Source organism: Fistularia commersonii, chromosome 16 (assembly GCF_037954325.1).
Source record: "Fistularia commersonii isolate RoL2024-O1a breed Wild chromosome 16, RoL_Fcom_v1.0, whole genome shotgun sequence".
Lineage (NCBI taxonomy): Eukaryota > Metazoa > Chordata > Actinopteri > Syngnathiformes > Fistulariidae > Fistularia > Fistularia commersonii.
The window spans coordinates 6723467-6748474 of NC_141299.1; the positions used below are offsets into that span (position 1 = coordinate 6723467).

The window sequence follows — 25008 nt, forward strand, 5'->3', positions numbered from 1 at the left end:
GACTTTTTTCAGGGTCTCTTGATTTAAAAGAGAAGTTTGAAAGCAAGATCATAAGCAAGACCAGAGCATCAGAATGTTGATAACAGCTGACAACATCAGCCAAGAGGAAAAGATTAAGAAAAAGAAGAGCAACCAAACTGACCATTTAATAGACATGAACACGATTAAAAAAACAGGACATGGGTGCCAACACAAATTCACACACCAACACATATTCACACTTAATTCTTTCTCTTTCTTTTACTCCCTCCATCTTTCTCTCCCTGTAAATATGTTTACATAATAAATCAAACAAAAATAATATGTGTAGATAACTACATTGTCCAATCACAGATGGAAAAGGTTCCAGCACCCCTGCAACCCTGAGTGCTGGATAAGCGGAATAGATGATAAATCAATGAATAAGCGTATGCTTAAAAAGTTAAGGTACTGAATGTTTGTGGGTGACTATCAAGCAAAATTTGATTAAAAGGTTTAAAAACCAAAAATACCAATTGTATTATTGAAAAATAAAACTAAGATGACATCGATGACATTTATTTTGTAAAAATTATAATTATGTCTTAAACCAAATTCTGTAATTTTTTCCCAAACAATAATATGTTTTTGTTACATTTATCATGGCTATGATTGCAAGATTATGACCCTGTGCTCAATTGAAATTCAAATAACACTAGTGATGTGTTTTGTCAGCATATTGAGCATGTTGAAATATGAAGGGGAGCGTTAGGTTACTATGGTTTTTACATCAAAACAAAACGATTCCGTTTATTGGGTGGCTTTATGATATCACAGAAGAAGGCAGACATGTTTATGTTACAGCAAACATCTGAACTTTTGCTTAAAATACAGATGAATAAAATACCCTTGCCAAAAATAACAATCTAGCAACAAGGTAGATTAAATAAAGGCTAGAATGAACAGCCACAGAAGGTAAGAATATATCTTTCATAAAGTTGAACCTTTCTAATTTGATTTTTCTTTCTTTGACCAAAAAATTTACAATATTCAGACAGAGCCTTCTTTATCTTTTTACCTGTTGGCCAATTTCAACCCCTTTGTTGTATGTGTGTCTGGGTGTGCGAACAAGTGCATTAAGACTTAAATGTGTGCATTTGTGTAGTGGTATGATAGAAATATAAACAGTTTCTCTCTTCTTTCTTAACAGCACCCTTCCATGCAGATGGGTGAATCTGGTAACCTGGTAAGCTCCTGATGGAAGTGATATTATGATATTATGCATCAATATAATTAATGTAGAACAAGCCCTGAAAATTTGATTTTTTTTTTCCAGGTGGTCAAAACATTCAAAAGTTATTTACCATCCCTCCATCCATCCTTCGTCGGTCGCTTATCCTGCCCTCAAGGTACTTTGTGCTGTGAGGCCAAACCGCTAACCACTGCGCAACTGTGCCACCCTAAGTTATTTTCCATTATAACTTCATATCAAATAGCTACAATAAGCTATCTTGGGTCAATATTTGCTTTGTAAAAATAATGGTAATATTATAGTTTGAATTAGATGAAAAATGACAACAGGACAATATTAAAATGGACACATGCTGATACATCATATACAGTACATACCGCTATATATGTAGATAAGTGTATTGATTTATTGATCTTTGTTCCTCAGAGGGGCAATAGAAATTTGACTTTACAATTGACCCACAAGACATTCTGTCAGATGTTGAATAAAGGTTATCATGACATATGAATTTGTTACATACAATATTTAATATGTATTTCTAATTTTTAACTAATTGTACTAATGAATTACAGATACAGCATACAGATGTGATTAGCATCAATAAAATGTATTACGAATACTAAAAACTAACAGGCATTGACTCTGCTGCAGAGCAACACCCTTCAGATTCATTAACTCATGACCAATAAACTTGCAGTGACATATAGCTTTTTAACATTAGACCTTGTGATAGAGGAAATCTAACACAGCAAATTGTGGATGCAAATGTTCAAGACTTCCTCCTGTGCCTTCCTGTGTCTTTTTTTAACAAAGTAGTGATGTTAAGCACATGAGAAATAATTTTTAAAGAAAAGTGTGATTGCAACTATCACTTGGAGACTGCGCATTTTAGATAGTAATTATTAATACTGAAATTGAGAATACAACAGAAAATTAACTTAACTGAAAAGTAAAGTAAAAAAAAAAATCAATTGCACCATCCCAAGTAGCCTAAACCTCAAAAAGAATGAATGTAGTTTTAAAGGTAAACTAGCTGCATACACTGAGAATCGTCTATGCTCATGTTGTGCTTTTGAAATATTATATTTTTACCTTTTTTTAGAATGTATACATTAGTGAGGCATAGAAATCACAGTACATCCCAAATTCCTTGTTGCTTAGACTGTATAAAATTAATTTCTGCTGAAATACCACTCAGTCCCTACAAAAGTGCCTCTGAAACAATCCTCTTATCAAATGCGTCAAAGGAGACAATGAGCATTGCAGAGATAGAGTGGCACAATGTGTTGTCCCCTCTACACGACATTGTAGGTGATAGACCTAATACTTCCGCTCCTACTGCTGAGCCCCGATTTCCATCCAACCTTGACCCCTGAGCTGCAGCGAGTGAATCATCCAGTGACACACTTTTCACTCTGGAAGCAAGTTTTAATTTCTCCAACATCCACTCCGGCCTGAGCCACAGTCAGAAATAGGGGATTTCATCAACACCCAAGTAAGTGGGAAATAGGCTGAGGCACATGCTGGTATAAAATGTGAAGAAGTCTCTGAAAATTTGTTTCTTACCCATGTGTTCTTGAATGTCGACTGTCACAATACGGTCCAGTGCCCGGATGCTTTGCTCATCAATCCATGCAAGAACATCACACCGGTCTCACCTCATGTTGGCGTCCTCTGCTTAGAAAACTGCATTATCTGAAAGAGGACATTCTCCAAGGGTTTTAAAAAAAGCTCAACATTTATGAGAGAGTACTAGTTACTGCAATGGCACATCATCTGTGCATCAGGTGTACATACCTTACTCTGCACAGCACCAACAGATCCAAACGCCTGCACTTTCAGTAGCTTCAGCAATCAGTCACATGAATCCTGCTCACCTGGTAGAACCTTGTTAATAATTCAAAAAGGTTTTCAAAGTGAATGGTAGGAATAAATGCAGTTGATAAATACCACATCAATGAATAAACCCTACATTCATATGTATATACTGAATGTATGCATGTATGTATGTATGTGTAAGTGTGTTTTTTTTCAGCTTTTTACTAATTTCTTTTGACTATTTTATCTTGGTGATTCCTATGAACTTAAAACAAGAGTGATGCAAAGCTACCTTTGCTCAATAAAAATCTAAGACTCGGTCAAAAAAAAACACAACTGAGACATTTTTTACCGAATATGCATCCGGTTTGTTTTTTGTAGTCAGCATACATTAAACACCACTGAAATATACTCAGCCTGTTGACATCTTCAGACTTTGACTTCCTCCTGTATAATAGTTATGTATGTCTTTACTCTATGTGGGGATGGGGAAATTATTTATTGGATTGGAGTTCCTTCGGAAAAGTAAATACTTCCCACACACAAAAAAAAAAAAACAACACAATTTCATCCACATAAAGGTTAGTGCCGCATTTCTTTTTTTTTACAGGTTTGACAGAGCATAATGTCCGGGACTGTCCGTATGTGAAGACTTTGATAACACCTAATATGTAATGCAAAAGAAAAGAAATCCAGCTGTATCAGTCGGGATGCAAGGCAAATGTTAGATTTTCACTCAATTTATTTTTTGCAAAAAAAGACTAAAAGGGACTCGATTTTCAAAGAAGAAATATTTGAAAGCTCGGGCTACAGGAGGGAAAAGTAATTATCAATGAAAATGTGGGCCGTAGAAAGTAGCAATTGTAAAAGTTCTGTGAAAGAAGCTGCAAGGAGGGCTCTTGATGCTTTTTATGTTTCAGTTCTGAATTCAACCACATGGTGGGGACACAACTGCTGCTGAGGCGGAAGTGGTTTCTCTGCTGTCAGTTGAGCTAAAATTGTTTGTTTTGATCCTCCTCCTAGCTTAGGCTAGCTAGGCGCGGGTGTTAACACGTCCAGAGTTTGTTCTTTTTCTGAATTGAGGAAACATGAAGAAGTTTTTTGATGACATCAAGAAGGATATAAAATTTAAATCAGCTGGTCCTGGGAAGAAACTAACGGAAGAGACAAGGTAAATCGCAAACTTTTCTGAGCCATATCAATGCTAGTGGTAGCAACATAGCTAAAACTGTCTTTCAAACGTTTGTGAAGTTAAACCTCGCAACCCGAAAAACGATATAAAACCGTGTTAGTAAACGTTTTTTCCTTCTTCGTCAGATAATGTTATATAATAGATTTCAGCTCATAGAGGTATAGCCTCTTAAAAGGAGAGATAATCGTTAATCTTCAGAGGAAGTCCGTTTAGTTTGCGGTATTTGTCTTGTATCTCTGATAAGCCAATTAAACTGTAGACCATCTGTGTCACTGTCGCCTGGCAGTTGCGGTGTATGATACACTAGAATAATGGAGGAAATAAAGCTAAACTCGACGCTCCTGTTGGTGTGAAGCGTGTGGGTTGTAGCGAATTTTCAATTACAGTGGCCGGAAAATTAGTCACTTAACATCCCCACCCCCTTACATACTCATTAGAGCTGCGCCTGAGGTGGTGCAGAGCAGCTCCAGTGCCAAGCATAATCGACATGCTCCCAGTGAAGGTGCCCAGCGGGCAGGAGCCGCGGCCCTGGCCAGGATCGAACAGCGGCAGAAGCCGAAGGTCCACGTCTCCCAGGACGCCATCAGGAACCAGGGTAAGACCCACACACATACAGAATTGATGGGGATGGGGGTACTTACTGCATTAACCCTAGAACTCTAACGTTGGGTATATTTTACCCAATACAACAGTTTTCATTAATTTATAGATGGACTGATGGGAAGAGGGAAACAAACATAGTTAATAACATCAGTGAGCAGCCTGAAGCTACCCTAGGATCCATAAAACTCAGACAATGGCACCACAATCAAAATCAAATGACAAGAATTGTGTGGGTGAAAATCACCCGACGTTAGTGTTCTAAGGTTAAAAAAAGTGACAAGAGAAAAAAAAGCATAACGAAATTCAGCACCTGGCATCAGGCGCAGACAGATATGGGGTTTTCAGTGCCTGGATGCAGCAGTAATGAGCATTCAGGATCTTGGTTGAAGCTGGCCAGCAAAAGCTGAAGCTTTTGTTTTGAGAAGATGCAAAGGAATAAGGTTAGATAGAAGGAGGTGAGTGAGGATGAGTTAAGAATAAGAATGAGAGATGAGATGAGAGATGAGAACAACCTTATTTATCCCGAAGGAAATTGTTGTGCCAGAGTTTCAAGCAAAAACATAACAATGATAGATAATAGTAGGAAGGAGTGAGATTAAGAAATACAGTAAAATATAAATTGTCATGGTTAAGGCTATCAAGTGTTTTAAGGTCTTAAGTACAAAGATTTGTACAATAGTTGTGCCAGTGTCAAGTAAAACACAACAATAATAAATAATAATAGGAAACTCTATAAACAGTAAAAAAATTACTTTTTATTAGAATTATTAGAATAATTACTTTTAATTATATAATACTTAGATAATGATTTGTACTAAAATTTGTACTAAAATAATAATTACTTAGAATTATTACTTTTATCAAGAAAAGTGTCCTGTATCGGTATAAATATAGTATTAAGTGTTGGAAACATAGCAGTATTATAAGTATGGAAAATGCATAAACAATAAAAAACAACATGTAAAAGATTTGAAATGGTTGTGCAAATGAAATATTCCAAAGTGATTGCAATGTGTACCCAACTTGTGACTCTTTAGTTGAACTTAAAAAGGTGCTGCAGTTATGCTTAAGAGGAAAAAGAAGAGTGCAAGATAAGTTGTTTTGTCCTCAGGTTTGCCATATTTTGGAATGTAAAAGCGTAAGCTTGCCTTAGTCATAGTAATCCTGTCAACTTTGTTTGGGTTTTAGACATCCAATGTGTGATGCGCTTGTATTTACAATATAATAAACATGCTGATAGGAGTGCAAAGCTAGTCAGTACACATTGCATTTACACAGTCTATCCAAAGACTTTGCTGTTATCTTCACAAATGGATCGAATGATCCTCTGAAAAATGCAACAGAGGCCAGTTTTTACATAGTGTGATGCTCTTTTTAATGCTCTAATAGTTTCCCAGAGTGTGGAGAACTTGACCAGTATGTTCTGTCTTCAGAATATTTTCATGCAAAGTGGCCTAAATATTGCCATGCATGCAGTTTGAAAGTGCAGATGTTATAATAATAAAAAAAAGAAACGTAGTAATAAAAACAATTTAATGGTAGGGTTGTTTCATCCCAACCGACCAAAGGCCCCAACAGCCCTTCTACGGAGCGTGCGTTGTGCTGCAATGTGTAAAGCGTACCGTTGCTAAGGGTTACCCGCTGTCCTGTTTGGTAGAACTGCATGTTTCCTAATCGTAAACAGGTCCCCGTGAGAGAAGAAAGAGGCAGCTTTTCATCCAAAGTAGAATTTCCGAACCTAAAAGATGAACAAAGGTGTGTAGTCCCGCAACGTTTTCGTTCCCGAAAGAAGGCGCGGTACACACCGGCTCCAAAGTGCCGATGCTCAGCGCTCCCCGAACCGTTAGCCGGAAAAAATGCGGAAAGCGTCTCCGTTTTCTGGCGAAATATTGCATGTGCCCAAGACTGAGGTTGCACATTACTACCGCTCTTGTTGTTGCCGGTTCGTCCGTTTATACCGAACCAGCAGTTGTTACTTCCCCGACATGGAAGTAGTTTCCGTGTTCGCCTCACTGCTGCCTTGCTCGGTTTCAGTTGGCTACTGGTAGCGGGTTCAGTATTTGGGATTGTTAACTCCTCACTGCTGGAGTTCACCAGCAGGTTTGCTTAATCTAAGAGGAAGCTTTACACTGAAGCATCTTTCAAGGTTTCTGGACCCTACCTACACTACTAAGCAAGACAACTGTTAAAGGAGTACCTTGTATTGTTGCCTTTTTCTGTTAATATTAAAGCCTCTGGATTTCTAAAACTTAAGTATATAAATGTTTTTGTTTTGTAGTTAAAAGGGAGCTTGAGGCCGAGGCTGCCGCTCTGGCAGAAAAAGACAAGGCAGCAACAGCAGAGGTGAGTATTACAGGACTCTGTTGTGCTTTTCAAATAAACACTGTTGCAAGATTAGGTTTGGCTCTTAGATCTCTGTTTGTTCTGTGAGAACTCACAAATGACAATTTCTCCCTCAGGGATCTAAAGTGCCAGTGAAAGATCCGGCGAGTCTCTCAGTGCCAGGTGTGTATTTCACCTGTCCACTAACCGGAGCCACGTTAACTCGGAGTCAGAGAGAAGCACATATTAAAGAGGCTATTTTAATGGTACGTCTCAAGATAACTTGACAGGTTTCGTCTTAAATTGGTTTGTGCCTGGTTTCATAGAAAAATAAAGAGATGATTTGAGCAAGCTTGGATAATGTTCCACCAAATGATGTGAATAAAACATGCACTCCCCCTCTTAATGCAGCGGTTTGAAGAGGATGCTGTTGAGGCTTCTGTTATGATGATCCACACATTTAACAAAGACAGAGAGAAAGTGAAGGCTGCCGTGGACATCATAAGCAAGTGGGATACTTGGCCCTCATTCCGTTAAATATTAAAACCAATTAATCTCAAACAAATTATTTTTGTATTTTGGTTTTGCCTTTAACCTCAAGAGTAAAATATCTTTATTTTCAACAGGTATGTTGAAAATATTTGCAAGAATCCCACTGAAGAGAAATACAGGAAAGTTAAACTCAGCAACAAAGTGTTTCAGGTGTGTAGTACTCTCTGGCTGCACACACAAACACACACACACACACACACACACACACACACACACACACACACACACACACACACACACACACAACTATTGTTTGGTAATATTTGTAGTCCTTTCCCACTGTGGATCAAAACCATGTAAAAAATATTCAACATAGGTGATGGATTATGTTGAATTCCATTTTTTCCAGATCTTATTCTCTTTGTTTCATTCTACTTGATGATTTCAGGAAAAAGTACATTGCATAGATGGGAGTAGAGAGTTTCTGCAAGCCCTGGGATTTATAAGTACTATGTTTCCTGTTGATGGACAAGGTGAGTTCTTTTGGAAATTTTATTCCCTTGTATTTTGAGAAAGCGTGGCTTTTTTTGCAAGAAGAATACATAATTAATAATTAATGTATTCAAAATGACAAAGCAGTGATGAAAGGATAAATTACAAAATATCGTAAGAGCAAGAAAACTGAAATTACAAATTCTGTTGTTAAAAAGTGTTTAAAAGAAATTTTCTATAACTAGGATTACCAGCACGTCAGAGGACCTCAGCACACCTTGGCCCACATAAGGGATTCAGGGCAATTTTTTTTTATCTTATTAAAGTGACAATTTAATCCTTTGATACCAGCTTTTGTCAGTTTTCCAGAATGAAATGTGTTCTAAGGGTTCTAAAGTCTGTCTCTTTGGGGGCAGCGTGGCTCAGGAGGCAGAGCAATTGTCCTTGCTCCTCCTCGTGTCAAAGTGTTGTTGTGCAAGACACTGAACCCTTAAGTGCTCTGCTGATGGACGGCAGCTCATGATTCATCCATGATGGGTTAAATGCAGATAACAAATTTTCCCACGAGGGATTAATTAAGTATAAATTATCATTAAAGCATAACGGGGGAGTTGGAAGGCAACAACTCATCCTCTACCTGTGTAGGCAACACTGCAACCTAAATTAGAAACATTTTGGCTTTGGTGAGAATGATACCCAAGCAAAACAGTGTTATGTGTGCAAAACTGAAATAAGTTAACTGTCACTCATTGTTTGCAACCAAAGTAAATAACCAGAATAATTGGGGTAGTGATCATTAACATCTTAAAATAAGGCATTCAATGTTGAGATCCAAAATTTGCTGGACAAAGGTCTGGCTTTTTTGCAAATTGTAGTTTTCATTATCATTTATAAGGTCTAGCAGCAATATCAATGAACAAAATAGTGTATTCTCACTTGGATTTTGGGGACAGTATCGAGTCTTTCAAGTCACAATTTAAGAATTTCATCAAAAGTTGGGGAATCAGTCCCAATCACCTGGTCAACAATGTTGTCAATCTTTTCAAAAATGCCTGTTTTTCCTGGAGATCAGAGGAGGAAGAGGAGTTCTTGATACTGCCAGAGCAGAGTTCTGATGCCCTGGAGTTGATGAAAGAAAGAAGGGATCGTCTTCAGCGTGGAGAGCCAGTCCGAGCTCAACTGGACAGACAACCTCAAGCCTTCAGACCCTCTACCAATGCCACCCGTTTCGAGCTGCCACCAGAGTTTTACAATCTGACAGCAGAGGAGCTCAAGAGGGAGCAACAACAACGGTACACATGGGGTTTCTTGCTCACAGATTGGCAGATATTTTTTTATTTATTTATCTAAAAAAATTGAACAAGTATCATACATTATCAATTGATAGTTTAGCTGCACCAGACATCAATATAACATCTTGCTACAGTTTCTTTAAAAACAAGTATCAGTTTGACCTTTAAATTCTTGATGAGACTCAAAATGAAATGATATCAGTGTATTTCTTTGTTTAAATCACAAATTCAGGTTCTGCTTGTTTTAATACAGGCACATTGAAGCCTGTACGGTTTTATTTAGTGAAAAACACAACTGTAGAACAAGTTTTTTTTCAGTATTGTCAGTAGTTTTCAGGATTTGAACCCCTTTTTTGTACCCAAGCAATTGTCTCTTGCTGTTTCTTGAATGTACACATCAATAATGTCAACCCCTCAAAAAAAAAAACCCACTCCTGTCACTCGCCTGACTCTTCCTCACTCGTGGCCTCGAATAAAGAGTGCAGGAATTTGCCATTAATAATGAATGACTATCTTGCAATGTGAAGGCAGTGTAATTTCCCAGGTTGTTGATGTGCCTTTTAGGAGTGAATTGGTAGAGAAGAATGCTATGCTGCGCACCAAGGCTATGAGGGAGAAAGAAGAGCAGAGGGAAAGGAGGAAATATAACTACACCCTACTGCGAATAAGACTGCCAGATGGAAACCTGCTGCAAGGTAAAGAGTTAGAGTTTGAATCAATTACTTTTAAAACCATTCAACCTGTAATTTTTTTGTGCTGAATGGTATGAAATACAGTGTAGTAGTTTTCAGATGATGGGCTTTTTGAATATTCATAATATTCAAGAAAATGCAACTTCAAAGTAAGCAATGAAAACAAAATTGATCAAAAGTTACCTAACCTAAATAACCTTTTCAATCAACATGTTAAGGATCTTATTCCAAACTCATGATCTAAATACATTAAGATTATACTCAAACTTAGAAGACACTGTGTAAGTATATCACATGGCCGCATCCTTATCATCATGGTTTAATCAGCAACAACAAACTGGATTCCTTAAAGGTACTGTTTAACTCCCCCAGGGACCTTCTATGCGTGGGACCGCCTTTCTGTGCTGTTTGGATTTGTGAGGGACTCCCTCGTGGACGCCTGGCAGCCCTTTGAACTCATTGCACCTGGAGGTCAAAAATTACAGGAGTCCGAAGATGTTGCTCTGGCAGAGTGTAATCTGGTGAGATTAAACCAAAGACTGCAGAACAAAACTGCATAGATCAATGTCTAATAGAAGAGAATAAAACAATGCTAAAACTGTTTTGTCAAACAGTACGAAAATTCAATACATGTGTTTGTGCTGTAATATATACATCCCCAATCATTTTATTGCCAGAAGTCCTAACAAGATCCAAATTAGAGATGAATTGATTTAATTCCTTCCCATACTCATTCCAGGAAAATGTTTTCCTCATCCTCATAACACAGTAATTTGGCTATACTGCATGCTTACACACACAGCACACTAATTATCCTCATCATACCTTGCTTTTTATACTGTCATCACTGTTACCTTAGTGACCTCATTTGCCTCACAGCACCACATACCCCTATCACGAAAGTCTTTTTTTTTTGGTTACCAATGGTGATGATATCAAAGTATAAGTAAATGTCTTTCTCAGGTCCCTGCAGCGCTGCTCTCCTTTGCATGGGATGCCGCTGTGCAGGCAGACATCACAGCTGCAGGTGGGAAGAGTCCGGGCCTCCTGAAACCAGAGCTGATGGAAACCATTCTGACCCTAAACTGAACGGGTGTTTGTCCAAGAATCTGCTGACTCCCTGCCTGCCGTCTCTGGGGTGAAAATGCTCCTGCTAAACAACTAGGGTAATTAAAAAAAAAAAAAAACTAACTTGACACGGTTAGACTAGGGGCAACTTCACATCACAATGTGCTCGGCTGGTAGTGTCCTCATCCCCATCCCACCCCCACACTTCGCCTAACAGATGTGTGGAGAAAGAAAGGAATCTTAGGTGTTTAGTGTTTGAATACACACAGTGAAGGCAGCCCGCTGACAAGCAGCCAAGTTAGTCAGACAGTTGTTAAAAAACTCTATGGAGTGCTGACCCTCTGTCACTATTGTTTCAGAAACTGCTGGCTGTCTTCTGTATGTTGGATGTTTGTTTGACAATGCTCAGTAAAATCAGTGTTGCCTGTTATCTGATTTGACACAATACCAGTCTGAGCTCTGCTACTAAAAACACACAAGTTTCTGTTTCCCTTTTGCACCCTCTATATTGTACAACGTTCCTTTCTGGTGGCTTTTTTGTTTTATTGAAGCCTCAACTGTTAATTACTTCTCCGATTTTATGAATTATGAATCTTCAACAGTGTTCTACAGGATAATACTGAGGTGGCCCAAGTATCAAAATGTCCGATGTTTCACCCATTTCTCAAGTTCTTTTCAGGGTTACTTAAAGCTGTTTCTAAATGTTAAAAGTTTTAAGTTCGAAAAGTGTATCTGCTTCTTGGAAATGATTAATAGAGGAAGCTTATTAGTTAGCCTGCTTCAGCATGCAGATATTAACAAACCCCTGTGGTGTTTCTCAATTTGTTTGTATCAAACACATCTTGAGGCAGAGATGGTCTACAGTTTAAATATAGTGAAAATCTGAAAACTTCCAAGTCTTTTTCACACTATAGCTTTCACAATAACTTGTCGAAACACAGAAAAGCACAGATGTTAACCCATTGACAATGACCGTTCCACTTCAGTGTCTTTGGAAGCCATATCTGTGTATGAGTACAAAATGAAGTGAGGGTGTGGCAACTTAACTAAAATGAATACAGCCTTCATTAATGTCAGCTGATGGGGAGGTTCCATCGAATATATCAGCTCCCCTCAAAACCCGTGATAATCCTTTTTCATGGCAGCAAGTTTGCCATTAAATGGTGGTTAAGTAAGGGGTGTTACTAATGACATTAGGTATGGAGCCTTGATTGATAACTAATAGCTTCACAGGACTGCTCTAAAAGAGAAGAATATTTTGCATTCATTCTTCCCCCCAAAATATGATGACTTAGTTGTTGTGTTTATGAATCCATTCAGCTCACGTCACAGACATTAATGCATTTTGTTTTAACATCAGAACATCACTGTTTTGCTTGTGGTTGGTTAAATTGACAACAAACTACCTCTCAATGCTCATCATTTAAAAATCCTACGTGAGTAGCAGTCAGCAAAAACTAGAAAGTAATTAATGTGTAACCAGCACAACAAGACTAATATTATGGCTGCCAACATTCTCATGCTAGTTGAGTGTTGAGCACTTCACTTGCTGTTTAGCCAGCCTGCCCTCTAGCTGTCCAGATACAGCCTTAGATAAGTTATGTGAGCAGTGACCTGTGCGATGTTATTGATGTTCTGCTTGCAATAAAGTTTTGTTGCATTGAAACTTTTGCTCAGTAAAATTGAGTGAGGCCTATTTTTTTTACTCTTGATTTTTTTTTGGTTTAAATGAATGGTGGTATTGCTTTAAAGTAGAAGAGGGGCATTTGCAATTCCCAAGAGCGCCATCAGTATCAAGAAGAGGTCGTCATTTAAAATTTTTTTCAGGGACCACTTCGGAAAATATTGTATTCCGTTGTAGTCTTTGGCAGCATAAACTCATGGTCACAGTGCAGCTAGTCAGTTTGAGTAGTTCAGTAACATTTCTAAAATATGTACTTATTGTTTGGGGAAAGTATTTATCACAGGGTGAAAAGCTTTTAATTCCAGAAAATGTACATGCAATGTTTTTCTCGAAAGACAGTTTAGACTGTGGGTCTTTGAGGGTCAACACATTCACAAAGAACCACCATCATTTGAAGTATAAAACAAGTAGACTATTAAGTTAAGAACAGTGAAATGATTCTGGTGACAGCGTGGTTAAACAGTGAGGGGAGTATTCCTTTTCGTGCAGGAGGCAAATCCTACATTGGTACTTTCAAACAAAGTGTGGCGTGGCGCAGTACGCAGAGCAGTCGTCTCTGGAACTAAACATCCCAGGTTCGATTGTTGTTGAGCAAGATAATGCTCCCCTGGCGCTGGTCAACGGCAGCCTAGGGCTCATGGTTCATCCATGATGGGTTAATTGCAGACAACAAATTTCCTCACGGGGATCAATACAGGATAAATTATTAAAACCGCAGTGGACATGTGGATTAAATAGTTAAAAAAATGCAACTCTTTAATTCACGTTTAATGAATTTATCTTGTTCAAGTAATCTTGCAAAAAAAAAAAATACATATTTATAAAACAGGACACTGGACCTATTTGTACAAGTACAGATCTAGCAACTACTCAGTGAGTAGTCAGGATTCGAAATATCAGAATAAATGCACAAAAGAAAATGAAAGGGGGCACTTTGTAGATTCATTGCCCAACTCTGAACTTCTGGTAAACTATGTACATTTAGACCACAACAAGGTACTTTAAAATCCCATAATGAATTATACATTTCAAAACCGTAAATAATGCTGTTCTTAATGGTTTAGATGCCTCATCATTTCAGTTGTGCCTCTATTGCATTTTACTTCTGTCGATCAAGTCTGCTCAAACTGAAGTAGTGCCAGCCCAAAATAAAATTAAAAAAAAATAAATCGGACTTTACTATGCAAGCCAGGTGCACTGAGTTGAAGCACTTTTTTTTTTTTACAACACCAGACCGGTCCTGTCACTTCATGTTATTGTGTGACACAGAACCTGAGCAAACACCAACCAAACCTACTCGGAGCTGCCTGAACCACAGTCTGTTGCTTCATCTTGCTCAAAGGCTACGATGATTTGGACATAATTAAAAACAGTCCCTGGAGGAACAAATAATATGATGTCAGGCATTGTGGCGCGTGCTGAATTCCCAAGGTGGCCAGTGACAGGTGGAGGACTTATCGCTGTCATTAGGCGGTGGCAAGAGTCGGTGCAGCACTGGCCGTCGGTAGTGCAGCTGTATCTGAGGGTGTGACTTCCATCAGGTTATTGTTCTCACTGGAGGAGTTTTGTATGGTTGAGCCTAAAGAGTGAAAGTTTAATTAGACTTCTATCCATTCATCATCCAAAGCAATTCTTCGGTGCGGTACCTAATTGCAAATCAGTGAACGGGGAGTGGGGATAAGGCTCGAGAATAGATATCAAATTATTTTGATACAAGCTAAGTGGTTTTAAAAAGATACATTCTGAGTCAAAATCCTATTGTTTTAAAAATGATAAATTCTGGTTCAATGCATACATTCATCACAATCTGTTCTAGTCAAGTCTGTGTTTATGGACTGATATTGGTAACTAGGTCCATAAAAGAACACATACAGATAAACTCAATAAATTGGTGCGAACTGGTCTCTTGAACTGTCCCAAAAGAAGGAACACATATGGAGAGAAAAGACATTTTGGTAAACAGGAGCACAGCAAGGCAAAAAGTCAAGAGGTAGAGCTCCAATTCATCTTTGATGCAGCTACTGGGTAAAATTTTCATTTCAGAACTACAATTGCCATCGCATGTTTCTCTGCCTTGGACAAGCAGTCCAGTAAAACATTAATTACATGTTGATAAGAACATATTTTCCCACAGTGACCTTGACTATCAATGAGTTCAAGAAATTCCCACAAGAGGGTGTGATACATCCTATCACAATAACCTACAATGTCATTTACCAGATGGTTTCACCCAAAGCATGTAAAACCCTGCATGAGAATCTTTAGGAACAGATCGACCAGAACCAGGAGCAAACCTAGGTTACATGACCCAAAGAGGGGACATATTGCATGAAGATGTCAGGACAAGATATTGGCTTTGACCAATGCAGAATCACAAAGCCCATGCAACTTTGTGAGTCAGATTTATGTGCCAGTGTTGGACATCTAAAGTTCAAATAATGGTCATTCAAAACAAACAAACAAAAAAAAAATCAGGTTGTTTGAACCCTCTAGTTTCCACATTGAAAGAAATATTGCAATAACTGTACATGACTCACCACTCTGCGCAGAGATAATGATACAGTCTTCCTCTTCATCATCTTCCGTGTCGGCTTGAAACCCATCCGCCTCCATTGCTTCGGTCTGGCAACAAGAAATATTTCGAAAGAACATCATAGTAAGAAACTTGCCAATAATTTCACACATGCAGACCTTGGCAATGACCGCCTGAAGTCCCAAAATCTATACCTGTTCAGAGTCGGTGCACTTCTTCATGAACTTAGTGATGGGCATGCTGCCAGTGCTCTTCCTTTTGTTGGAAGTTGAAGGTGTGGTGGAGGAGGTCTGGGGTGTAGAGGGAGAGTTTCCCTGAGAGCCTGTGGCTGCCTGGGGCTCTTCCCGGGACTCTTCTCGAGCTCCAGTTGTGAGGTAGGTCCATTGGCAAGGCACTGGGAGAGACTGGAGGCCAAAACGGGACAGGATGTCTATGTGGGCGTACCAGCAGCAGCGTCTGTAGGCCGAGCGCTTCTCATACACAGCATTTGTCTTAATGAGTCGCTTCAGCTGTATTCTAAAGGAAAAAAGGATAAACACAATCAGTCATTGGGTTTAATGCAATATCAGCAAGTCGTAAATTTGAGCCATGGAGGAAAAAAATATATATATTGTAAAAATCTACTAAAAACAACTGAAGTCTCAAGAGACTATACACAGACAGTTCAAGTGCACAGTACATTACTGTGGTAACTGACAAATTAATGGTGAGAATAATCAAAATCACCATCTAAGTATTCAGGAATTTGGTAACAACTCAAATGGTGTCTGTTGAATTTTGGATATCAATGTCTTGGTTTATGCAAACAAATAACAGTACACTATTTAGGTCTAGGGACACAGAACTACAGATTTTGGGAGATTTTGTTTTTTTGACTGAATTACCTGGTGGGAATGCTGTCCATGGGTTTTTGAGGGCTTGACAGCTCAGGAACTGTTGTGGATGAAGACTGTTGACGACAGCACTCTTGAAACTCTGTGATGATCACCTTACTGCTGTTAATATTTCCATGTAGCAGAGGCAGCAGCTGACTGAGTACTAGTCATAAAAAAGAAGGTAACAGAAATGTGGCATTAATAATCTAAAGATTTATTTTCCAAAAGTTGATAGGACTTCTAAACCGTCCTGCTATCAACATGAGTGAAAGTATTTCTTTACAAGAGCATATTTCAACCATTAGTATAAATAATTAGTCAGAAAATGCTAGTTAATTAAGTCTTTCCTAAAAATTGAATGTACCATTCATCTTTCTAACATCAGGGCAAAACAAACCCAAACCTATTGAAAAAGTCATCTAGATGCACCACAATGTCCATTGCCCTATTTTTATTGTTTCTATTAACTCCACATGTGAAAATCTTTTCCACATGATTTTCATGCATGGGATTTGATGATAACATGATACACTTACATTGTTCTTCCCTTACACACTTCTGTGACTGCTTGTCCAGGGTGGGGCTAGTGTCTGCTTTTGGTAAAGGTTCTATCAGACACACAGCATATGACAGAAAAAGCTCTGATCCAGACCCGGCTCCCTCCCAGATGCAGCCCTTCACAACTGGCTCCAACACCTTCATCTTCTTTTTTGTGGACATCAGCTCATCCCATTCCCTCGCTTTTAGTTTCTGTTGCAGTTTCTGCTTTTCCAGGTCTCCACCATCCTACAGGGGTTGCATGAATGTTCAAGATAGTGAAAACGGAAGTAGTGTTGATCATTTATTTTTAGCTGGTGTCACCCCATAAAGTAAGTAAACGAGAAACAAAACAAACCAAAAAAAAAAACAACTTGGTACCTCTTCTTCCAGTGCCCCTTCATCATCTGACAGGTAGCCATGAGGAACAAAGAAGCCGTCATCATCATCATCGTCATCCTCACCACCTTCTTCCTCATCCTCCTGAAATGATCGAGAGTTGTGTTTCAAAGCGTTCCATACACCTGGGGCTACAGCAGGTTAAGTCACAAAAACATCTGGTTTATCAAGGTGAAGGGCCATGGTTTTGATCAATGCTCATAAACTGTTATCTAAGTCAACACAAGTCAACCGTCACAATGGCATTGTTTCAGGGGGTTGGGCTGAGCGCACAGTGACCTCCTGCCCCTTACTGATAATGGACATTAGAAATTTCTAATTATTGATTTTGCCAACTGTTGATTATACATATGCTCAGTTTGTGGTGCCCAGCCAGGTTATGAATTCATCAATACGCTCAAATGTAATTTTTGATATGCAGATGAGCAAACATCTGCAGCATTAGGTGGAAAAATTAATAATACGTTAATGTTCATTAGCCCACAAGCTGTATAAAGCCTCAACAATTACGCATCATGCCTACAGAGTTATGCACTTTTTGCAGCATGTTTCTAGTTTAAAAGGACTACCATTTAAATACAGCGTGCAAACTTCAGGAACCTCAGTCCCCAATGAATTATTGACCACTGTCTAATTTGGAAAAAACAGATCCACTGATATCTTGTATATCACTTAAAAAGGTATTATTCAAGTTTTTCATCGTTTTCGAAAACTAACCCCTTCACTGTGAGAGAGGGACTCTCCAGGCTCCTCTTCCTCCCATTCATCATCGCTGTCAACCTCATAGTCCAGCAATGTCTATGATGATAGAACATAGCAGTGAATGTCACAACTGCTACAAAACAACTGGACGCAAATGTGATAGCAGCCACTAAAACATGAAAAATATGGCCTTGTCTGTAGATTTAAATCAACTATTGTTGATTACTTCTTTGATATGACAAACAGCAGGCTGATGCCTTTAGTATGTACCTTGTCTTGTCTGAAGGGGCAGCGTGCTGAAATGTGAGAACTCTTTTTCGTCCAAGTGCCCCAGTATGCTGGACGGTAGTTCTCATGAAACTTCAAAAGCTTCATGGGACCATATTGTTTACGGTCGGGCACGCCATCTGGTTTGGAACCATCCACGGCAATACATTCACTGAAAAACGAAATGCACAAAGAGCCAGAGTCCAATCAAAACATTCTAACTTTCATGTAACTTAAAGAAAAATTGTCAACACAACAGCTCTCATTTAATTAGAATTAACAGTGATTAAAAATTTAAAGTTCAAACTGATATTGCCAGAAAAAAAAATCCAACGGTTTCATTTTTGTTTGAACACAATACACAATTGCATTTGAACTTTTTTCTTTGGGCATATTGACATACAAAGAAAAAAAAACTTTTGAGTTTACAATCCTGTAAATTGAAAAGTGTAAAAAAATGTTTATTTCCTGCTTCCAAAAACAAATAGCTTCTGCCATCAACATCTAATAAGAGGAAGCATCAGCCTTTCATCAAAGGGTTATTTCAAAGGGAAACATTGCTGAAAGTATCGTAGGTAAATAGATAACTTTATAGTGGTCTTACTTAATTGAGTCTGTGTAGATTGGTTTGGTGGGCCCTGATCGCCGGGGTTTTCTTCCTATCCAGTCCTTCAGTAAACACATGTTATCAGCAGGGTTCAACAAAAACTGGTCCAGTTCCTCCAGAACAGAGTCCTCACATTGAACCCGACACAGCGGTGCCATACACATATTATCTTTGATCTCAAATGGAGCAAACTTCCCACAAGCAGCTGCAAGTGTCTGAAAAGGAAAAAAAAAACAACAAAAAAAGTGAACTTTTAGACTCATTTCAATTTAGCATGGTACTTTTTCTTTTTGTAGTTTTTTTGTTTGTTTTCTTTTTGGCCAGCATGGAGTTTAAAAAGTATACCACAGATCAACAATCCAGAGTCCAATAACTTTGGAGGAATTTCTGCTTCATCGGAAGTGTCAGTATGAAAGATGATTTAATCAGACAGAACTGCAGTAAACACGACAGTTTGAATTAAGACTTAAGAGACCAGTTTGAACAACGGTATCATGGAGCCTGGTGATTTTACTGTGACATAGCAAGATATACTGTATTGTGGGGACCAATGCAGTGACTTGACCAGTGGAGGAAGTAGCAGAACCATTCAAAGCCTGACTTAACGTAGATACCTGGAAACAAGAATGGCTGCTTTGTGGCTACTGTATTACAGCAAAGACATGATTGTTGTTTTTTTGATTTGTTTGGTTTTTTTTTAAATGTTTTTAGTTTCTCGCCATGAATTTGTGAATGAATGGCTTTGCACTTCCACAAAGTCCTTTACCGGATATATTCTCAGATTGTTCGCACTTGATTTGTTCTAGGAGTGCTTAGATCTATTTTAAGGGCCATCCATCTGCAGAGCGGGAGTTAGTTTTGCTATCCAGCATCTGAAAGCCTGCTTGGACCTTCAGTTTCCTATCAAGTTCTTATCACACTTGAGGACTCCACATTGGTCTGTGAAATATTAGTCTGGCTGTGCCTCAGTGTTCTTTCACTTGATTCACCAGCTCTGCTTATATTTGTGAATCTAAATCCTAGACTAGTATGAGTGTTATTTAATATATTTGTTATAGTCTGTGGATTCAAATTTTCTCTGCTGTCTTTCAGGTCAAGTGATGACTCTTCTGACTGTAATTAAGATGAACAGAACTTATCTTGAGGCTTTTTGCATCAAAAACAACTCATAAATCATTACTGTATAATCAATACTAATTGACAAAATGAATATTCTGGTGATTTTCTTAGGTCAGAAACTGTCAGTTTCTCCATTTTGGTAGAACCTCTGCAAACCTGGGTCTTCTGAAGAGATTTAATATAAAGTACCTGGAGCTTGTTACTTTCTATAATGAAAAAAGCAGAGAAAAACAAGCAGAGAAAACCTCTTTATAGCAATGCTCTAGCTTGATCGCATGGTAAGACAAACAATTGAGGGATCAATTAATTTCTCAGCTCAGATATGTGTATGCCAGATCAAAAAAAAACACTTACCTTTGGAGCCTGCTGGATCTTGGGCTTCTGAAGAAACCGTGTGATTTCTGCTTTCTCTGCTTTAAGACGCTAAAACCAGATGACTCAAATTATTAAGTATGAATGGGTATCACTTGAACAAACGTCTGTAAAATAAGGCCAACTTTTTTTCCAATAGGCAGTTTCATTAATAAATTACATAACTTATGTTATGTAAAATACCTTATTCCTCTCAAAATTTTGGAGATACATATATTGGTATTGCTATTGACATTTTGTTCTTTCAAAGATACAAATCTTTCTGTACTGGAATGTTACTGGAACTGTATACAACAAAATAGTATTATACCTACTGCAAATACCAATAACAACTCTAAACCTGACATTTATTGTAAAAATTTTGGATGTTATACCGAAATTGCCAGACATATGTATCACAAATAAGTCTAATATAAATGTTGGGCCATAACTCACATCTTTCTCTTCTTTCAACCGCTTCTCTTCTTCCTTATTACGCTTCTCCTCTTCTTTCTTCCGTTTCTCTTCAAGTTTGGCCCTGATAATTTACAGGCACTTTTTGACCAACACTGACACTAAAGACATGTAAAGATCTCAACAAACACTGTATGCCACAATACTCACTCTAGTTTTGATTTCCGTAGTTCCTCCTTTGCTTTTAACCTCTCCGCCTTTTCCTTCTCCTCCTTCTCTTTCTTCTCCCGTTTCTCTCTGTCATCTTTTTCCTTCTTCTCACGCTTTTCCTTCTCTCGTGCCTCCTTTACTCTACGAAGTTCTTCCTTCTTTTTCTCTTTTGCAGCTTTTGCCTCTTCCTTTTGCCGTTCCTTCTCTCGACGCTGCAGAAGCCGCTCTTCTTGATCTTGTAGACTCTGCAGAGAAAGAGTCAAGCTATAGCTTATCGAACAGTTTCAATAAAATATTAATTCAGCAAGCAAATGAAAACAATGTAAACAAAGGATGGGATTAAAGTATTCATTTGGAACATCTCACCTTTATTGAGCGTCTTTTCACCTGTTTCTGGTCAGATGAAATTTTAGAGGTGGTCGCCTGTTCCTGTGACAAAAAAAATTATGCGATTAATGAAATGCGATTTTAATGCAGTAATACATTTCTGCAATTTTATTTTTTATATAATTTATGAAGGGGGAAAAATGCTAGCTACATAATTAAAATATTGGGTGAGAATTTGTTTTTAATCTTTTTATTTCCAAATATGCCTGAAATGACAAAGTGGCAAGTTCATTTGCTAAATTTCTTGCTGAGTGGTCATAAATGTAAACATAATATTCATATATTTGTTAGAATCTGAAAACCATCAGCCTAATGGTAGGAAAAATCTCTATAATCAATTCATTAGGAATGACTGTTTGTTTCCTGTACAGATTTTATTTTTCAGAAATTTTGAATTATGTTGTGATATCAATATACTGCTATTGAAGTTCAAATTTTTAATAAAATCATCTGGCGACTGGCCCAGGGGTTACCCCCACTATATAATATATTATATATTATATAATAGATATATAGGATTAAGAGAGAAGTGAGTAACAGCTCAACATACAGTAGGTGTAGTAGCAGGTGTGTGTTCATCAGTCTTGCTCTTCTCAGGGGAACTTTCTGATACAGAGCTGACTGAGGATGTTGACAGCATGGACTTGTTTCCCAAACTAGAAACATTTCCAGACTCGTTCTGTTCCTCTGGCTCACTGTCAGATTGTGTAATATTAAGAGGCGAGACTGTCGTCCTATCTCCATCATTTTCCTCCATTTCTTGTACTTCATCTTGAACTAGTTTGCAGTCTGTAGAGTGGGTTTCAGAACTGTGATCGACACTGCTTGATTTCCCAGGGGTGGTGGTTTTGTCTTGACTTTGTTGCTCATCTGCTGACGGACAGCAGAGATTGACATGAGCATCCGAAACAGGCCCCTTTAAGGGGGACGAGGTGTTTTCATCAGTCAGATCGATAATTGTTTCACTTGAGGCTGTAGGCTGCACATGACTTATAAAGCCATCAAGGGGGCCGCGACCATTAACCAAGGGCGGTCTGTTGTGCAGGATGACGGGAGAGGACTCGTTGTCATTCTCCCTGTCTGAGGCTTCCGGTTCAGGACAGGTGCGTGCACAAGGTCTTTTAGGAAGCTCATTCTCTTTAGGTTCAGGATTCAGGCGCTTGAATGGGAGACGAGCTGCAAGTAGAAAACAAAGCACATTGTCACCACTTTCACAGGTACACTTAAGGGAAGACGTTCATTAAAATGCATTCAACAGCAATAAAATAAATAGTAAAATAAACAACAACTTGAAGGCACTGGTGTCAATTAAAATGCACTGTGATTGCATTCATTTAAGTATTAATAGTAACAATGAAGAATCATGGTACTAAACTTAGCAACTACTCAGCAACAAAAGAAAGCCCCCCTTGTTATTTTGCAAAGGTTTGCTATCACCTGGGAACTGTGACAAAACGTAAAGGGTAAAGAAAACGCTTAATTTACCTTGTACAAGTTTCTTGTTTGCATTTTTATTTGTCTTACAATCCATGCCTATAAAGAACAGAAACATCCAGACATCAGAAAGGGTACAACCACACAGACAAAACAAACATCAAACACGCCAATCATTGTAACCAAAAGGTGACTGGTTGTGTTATAGCATTTCAGAAAGAGTCCAGACATTGTTGAAAATCTATCTTTTTGCATTACAATACATTTCTACAGCAGAACTTGTTGACAGTAAAGCGGGTACACTACACAGTCAAAATGCTCTGTATTCCTTTCAGGCGATGTGATGGGAAATACGTCGTCGATTTTCAGATAATGCATTAGATAACTTTATTCTACACTAGCTCTGAAAGCAGCTACTGCTCGAGGTTGTTGTGGTTGGTTTGCTCTCCCGCCAACCGGTGTATCACAGTGCTACAGGCCTGGTCATGTCCTTTCCACCACGCACCTTAAAGCTGTATGGCCATGTACGTATGTCTGACAGCGATACTGCAGTGCAAACTGGATAAAGTTGGCATACGTGGTAACTGCAAGTATAATACAAGGGGATATAGAACGAGCAAATAGGTCTGGAGGCTCATCTTTGACAATGAACGCTCATCTGGGGACTAAGCCTTAGTGCGGACGCCAAATGGAATAGCCTGCTAGCCACAATTCAACTGACTCATAACAAGGAAACACGGTTACGTGCCAGTCTCTGCCATTAAGTAAACATTTTATATTCTTTTCGTATGGATAGGATTAGGATAGTCGTAGCTCAATGTAATATATCTTTCGCTTGATTTGGCTATCCTTTGGATTAATTTATCTTATGACTGTGAATGTTGATATCGCCAGCAATGCCCGATAGAAACGGTATACGGCTGACGTTTGCATGAATGTTTAGAACAAGTAACGCCTGTTGTTATACTAAACTGGCAAACAAGCATTTAAAATATTGTCAAAGCTCACCACTGTGACGTCTTACCAGGGGAAACTAAGGTTGAGCATGTGAACACCGTCAGCAATGGATAGCATTCACCGGAACATTAAAAAAGCTGAGTTTATGCCCGCTCTATTTTGGGAAACGTCACCCCTTGTACTTCGCACTGCTACAACAGTCAAGTTGTTATCATCATAGAAAAACTTTGAAAACATGACATTACCTCTTCTGCGTGGAGTAGATGTAGCAAAATGTCCGTCAACGGATGGGTTTTCCGCAGCTAGCATCCCTACCACGAACCCGAGGCCCCTTGTCTGCAAAGCCCTCCGGTGTAGCAACTGAAGCTTGACGGAATATGTTGTGTGACAACGACCTCCCTAGTGAACTGAACTGTATTCTGCTATTTAAAGCGCATATATCTGCAATTTACGTAAACAAAACCATAACACGTACTCCTACCGCATACTCCGCTGTTCACACTAAACTACCTGCCTCGCGCTCCTCTGCCGGAATTGGCGGGAGTGTGGCACTTGCATCAATAACCACAGCTGATTGGCCAGACCCAAGGCGCCGCGGACGGGTGGAAGTGTTTGTTTTGTGTAACAGCGTTGCGCGTCGCCGGTGCCTTGACGGGAAATAACGGTTTTATGATGAAAATGAATGTAAGTTGAGTTACATATAGGGAATAAAATCACAACACAAACTCCCAAGGAGTGTATTTCCTGGCTTTTCACCTCATATTTTCGTGTATCTACGTTGACAATAGTACTCGCGTTTGCCTCAGCTTACCCAGTACTAAAACGAAGGTCTACTGGCTGTATTCTGCAAGCCACGCCTCCTGAGGGATTTTCAGGAGGTTCTGATTGGCTACGGACGTTGACTTTTACAACTAAGGGGTTGCCATATTGTGGGACGGCGGAAAGAACGGAGAATGGAGTTGGAAGAAAGTTTCTTTAAGTTAATTGAGGTCGTTGTCAGTTTCTGAGTGATAATTTCTCTGTAATCGAAACAACTCGACTTGATTTTCTTCATTTCAAGACGTTTCAACTGTCATCCGAGAAGCTGATTCGGTTTCTGAACGATAGTGATATTAATATACCATATTATGTCTATATAGATTCATATACCGTATAATTATGTGTCTACACACATACATGCACGGATGGTTGAGCCATAATTATTCGAACGCCTTTTATGGATATTATCATACTGTATCCTGACACTGCCAAACGATGGGTTACCTCCCTGCGTTTACACAAACCGTTGGGTGGACTCGCAGAGCGGCGTCATGCCGAAGTCACGCGTTTTCCGTTTACTACTCACAGGAAT

At 38.8% G+C, this 25008-nt stretch overlaps 2 protein-coding genes across 2 annotated transcripts; one reads left to right on the forward strand and one right to left on the reverse strand.

Moving 5' to 3' along the window:
• The first annotated feature begins 4006 nt into the window (after positions 1-4006).
• ubxn6 (UBX domain protein 6) lies at positions 4007-12863 on the forward strand. Its single transcript, XM_086161865.1, has 11 exons — positions 4007-4199; positions 4658-4815; positions 7102-7166; positions 7283-7411; positions 7557-7654; positions 7772-7847; positions 8086-8170; positions 9202-9421; positions 9986-10116; positions 10486-10634; positions 11077-12863. Exons 1-11 carry the CDS (start codon positions 4117-4119, stop codon positions 11200-11202), a joined length of 1320 nt encoding a protein of 439 aa, XP_086017991.1. The 5' UTR covers positions 4007-4116; the 3' UTR covers positions 11203-12863.
• Positions 12864-13595: 732 nt separating this feature from the next.
• Positions 13596-24182, reverse strand: chaf1a (chromatin assembly factor 1, subunit A (p150)). Its single transcript, XM_086161864.1, has 16 exons — positions 23903-24182; positions 22752-22799; positions 21817-22442; positions 21246-21308; positions 20880-21124; positions 20712-20793; positions 20259-20327; positions 18783-19000; positions 18182-18350; positions 17927-18007; positions 17192-17293; positions 16810-17059; positions 16283-16436; positions 15593-15914; positions 15403-15487; positions 13596-14444 (listed from the first exon to the last, which is right to left on the reverse strand). Exons 1-16 carry the CDS (start codon positions 23964-23966, stop codon positions 14332-14334), a joined length of 2691 nt encoding a protein of 896 aa, XP_086017990.1. The 5' UTR covers positions 23967-24182; the 3' UTR covers positions 13596-14331.
• Positions 24183-25008: the final 826 nt, after the last annotated feature.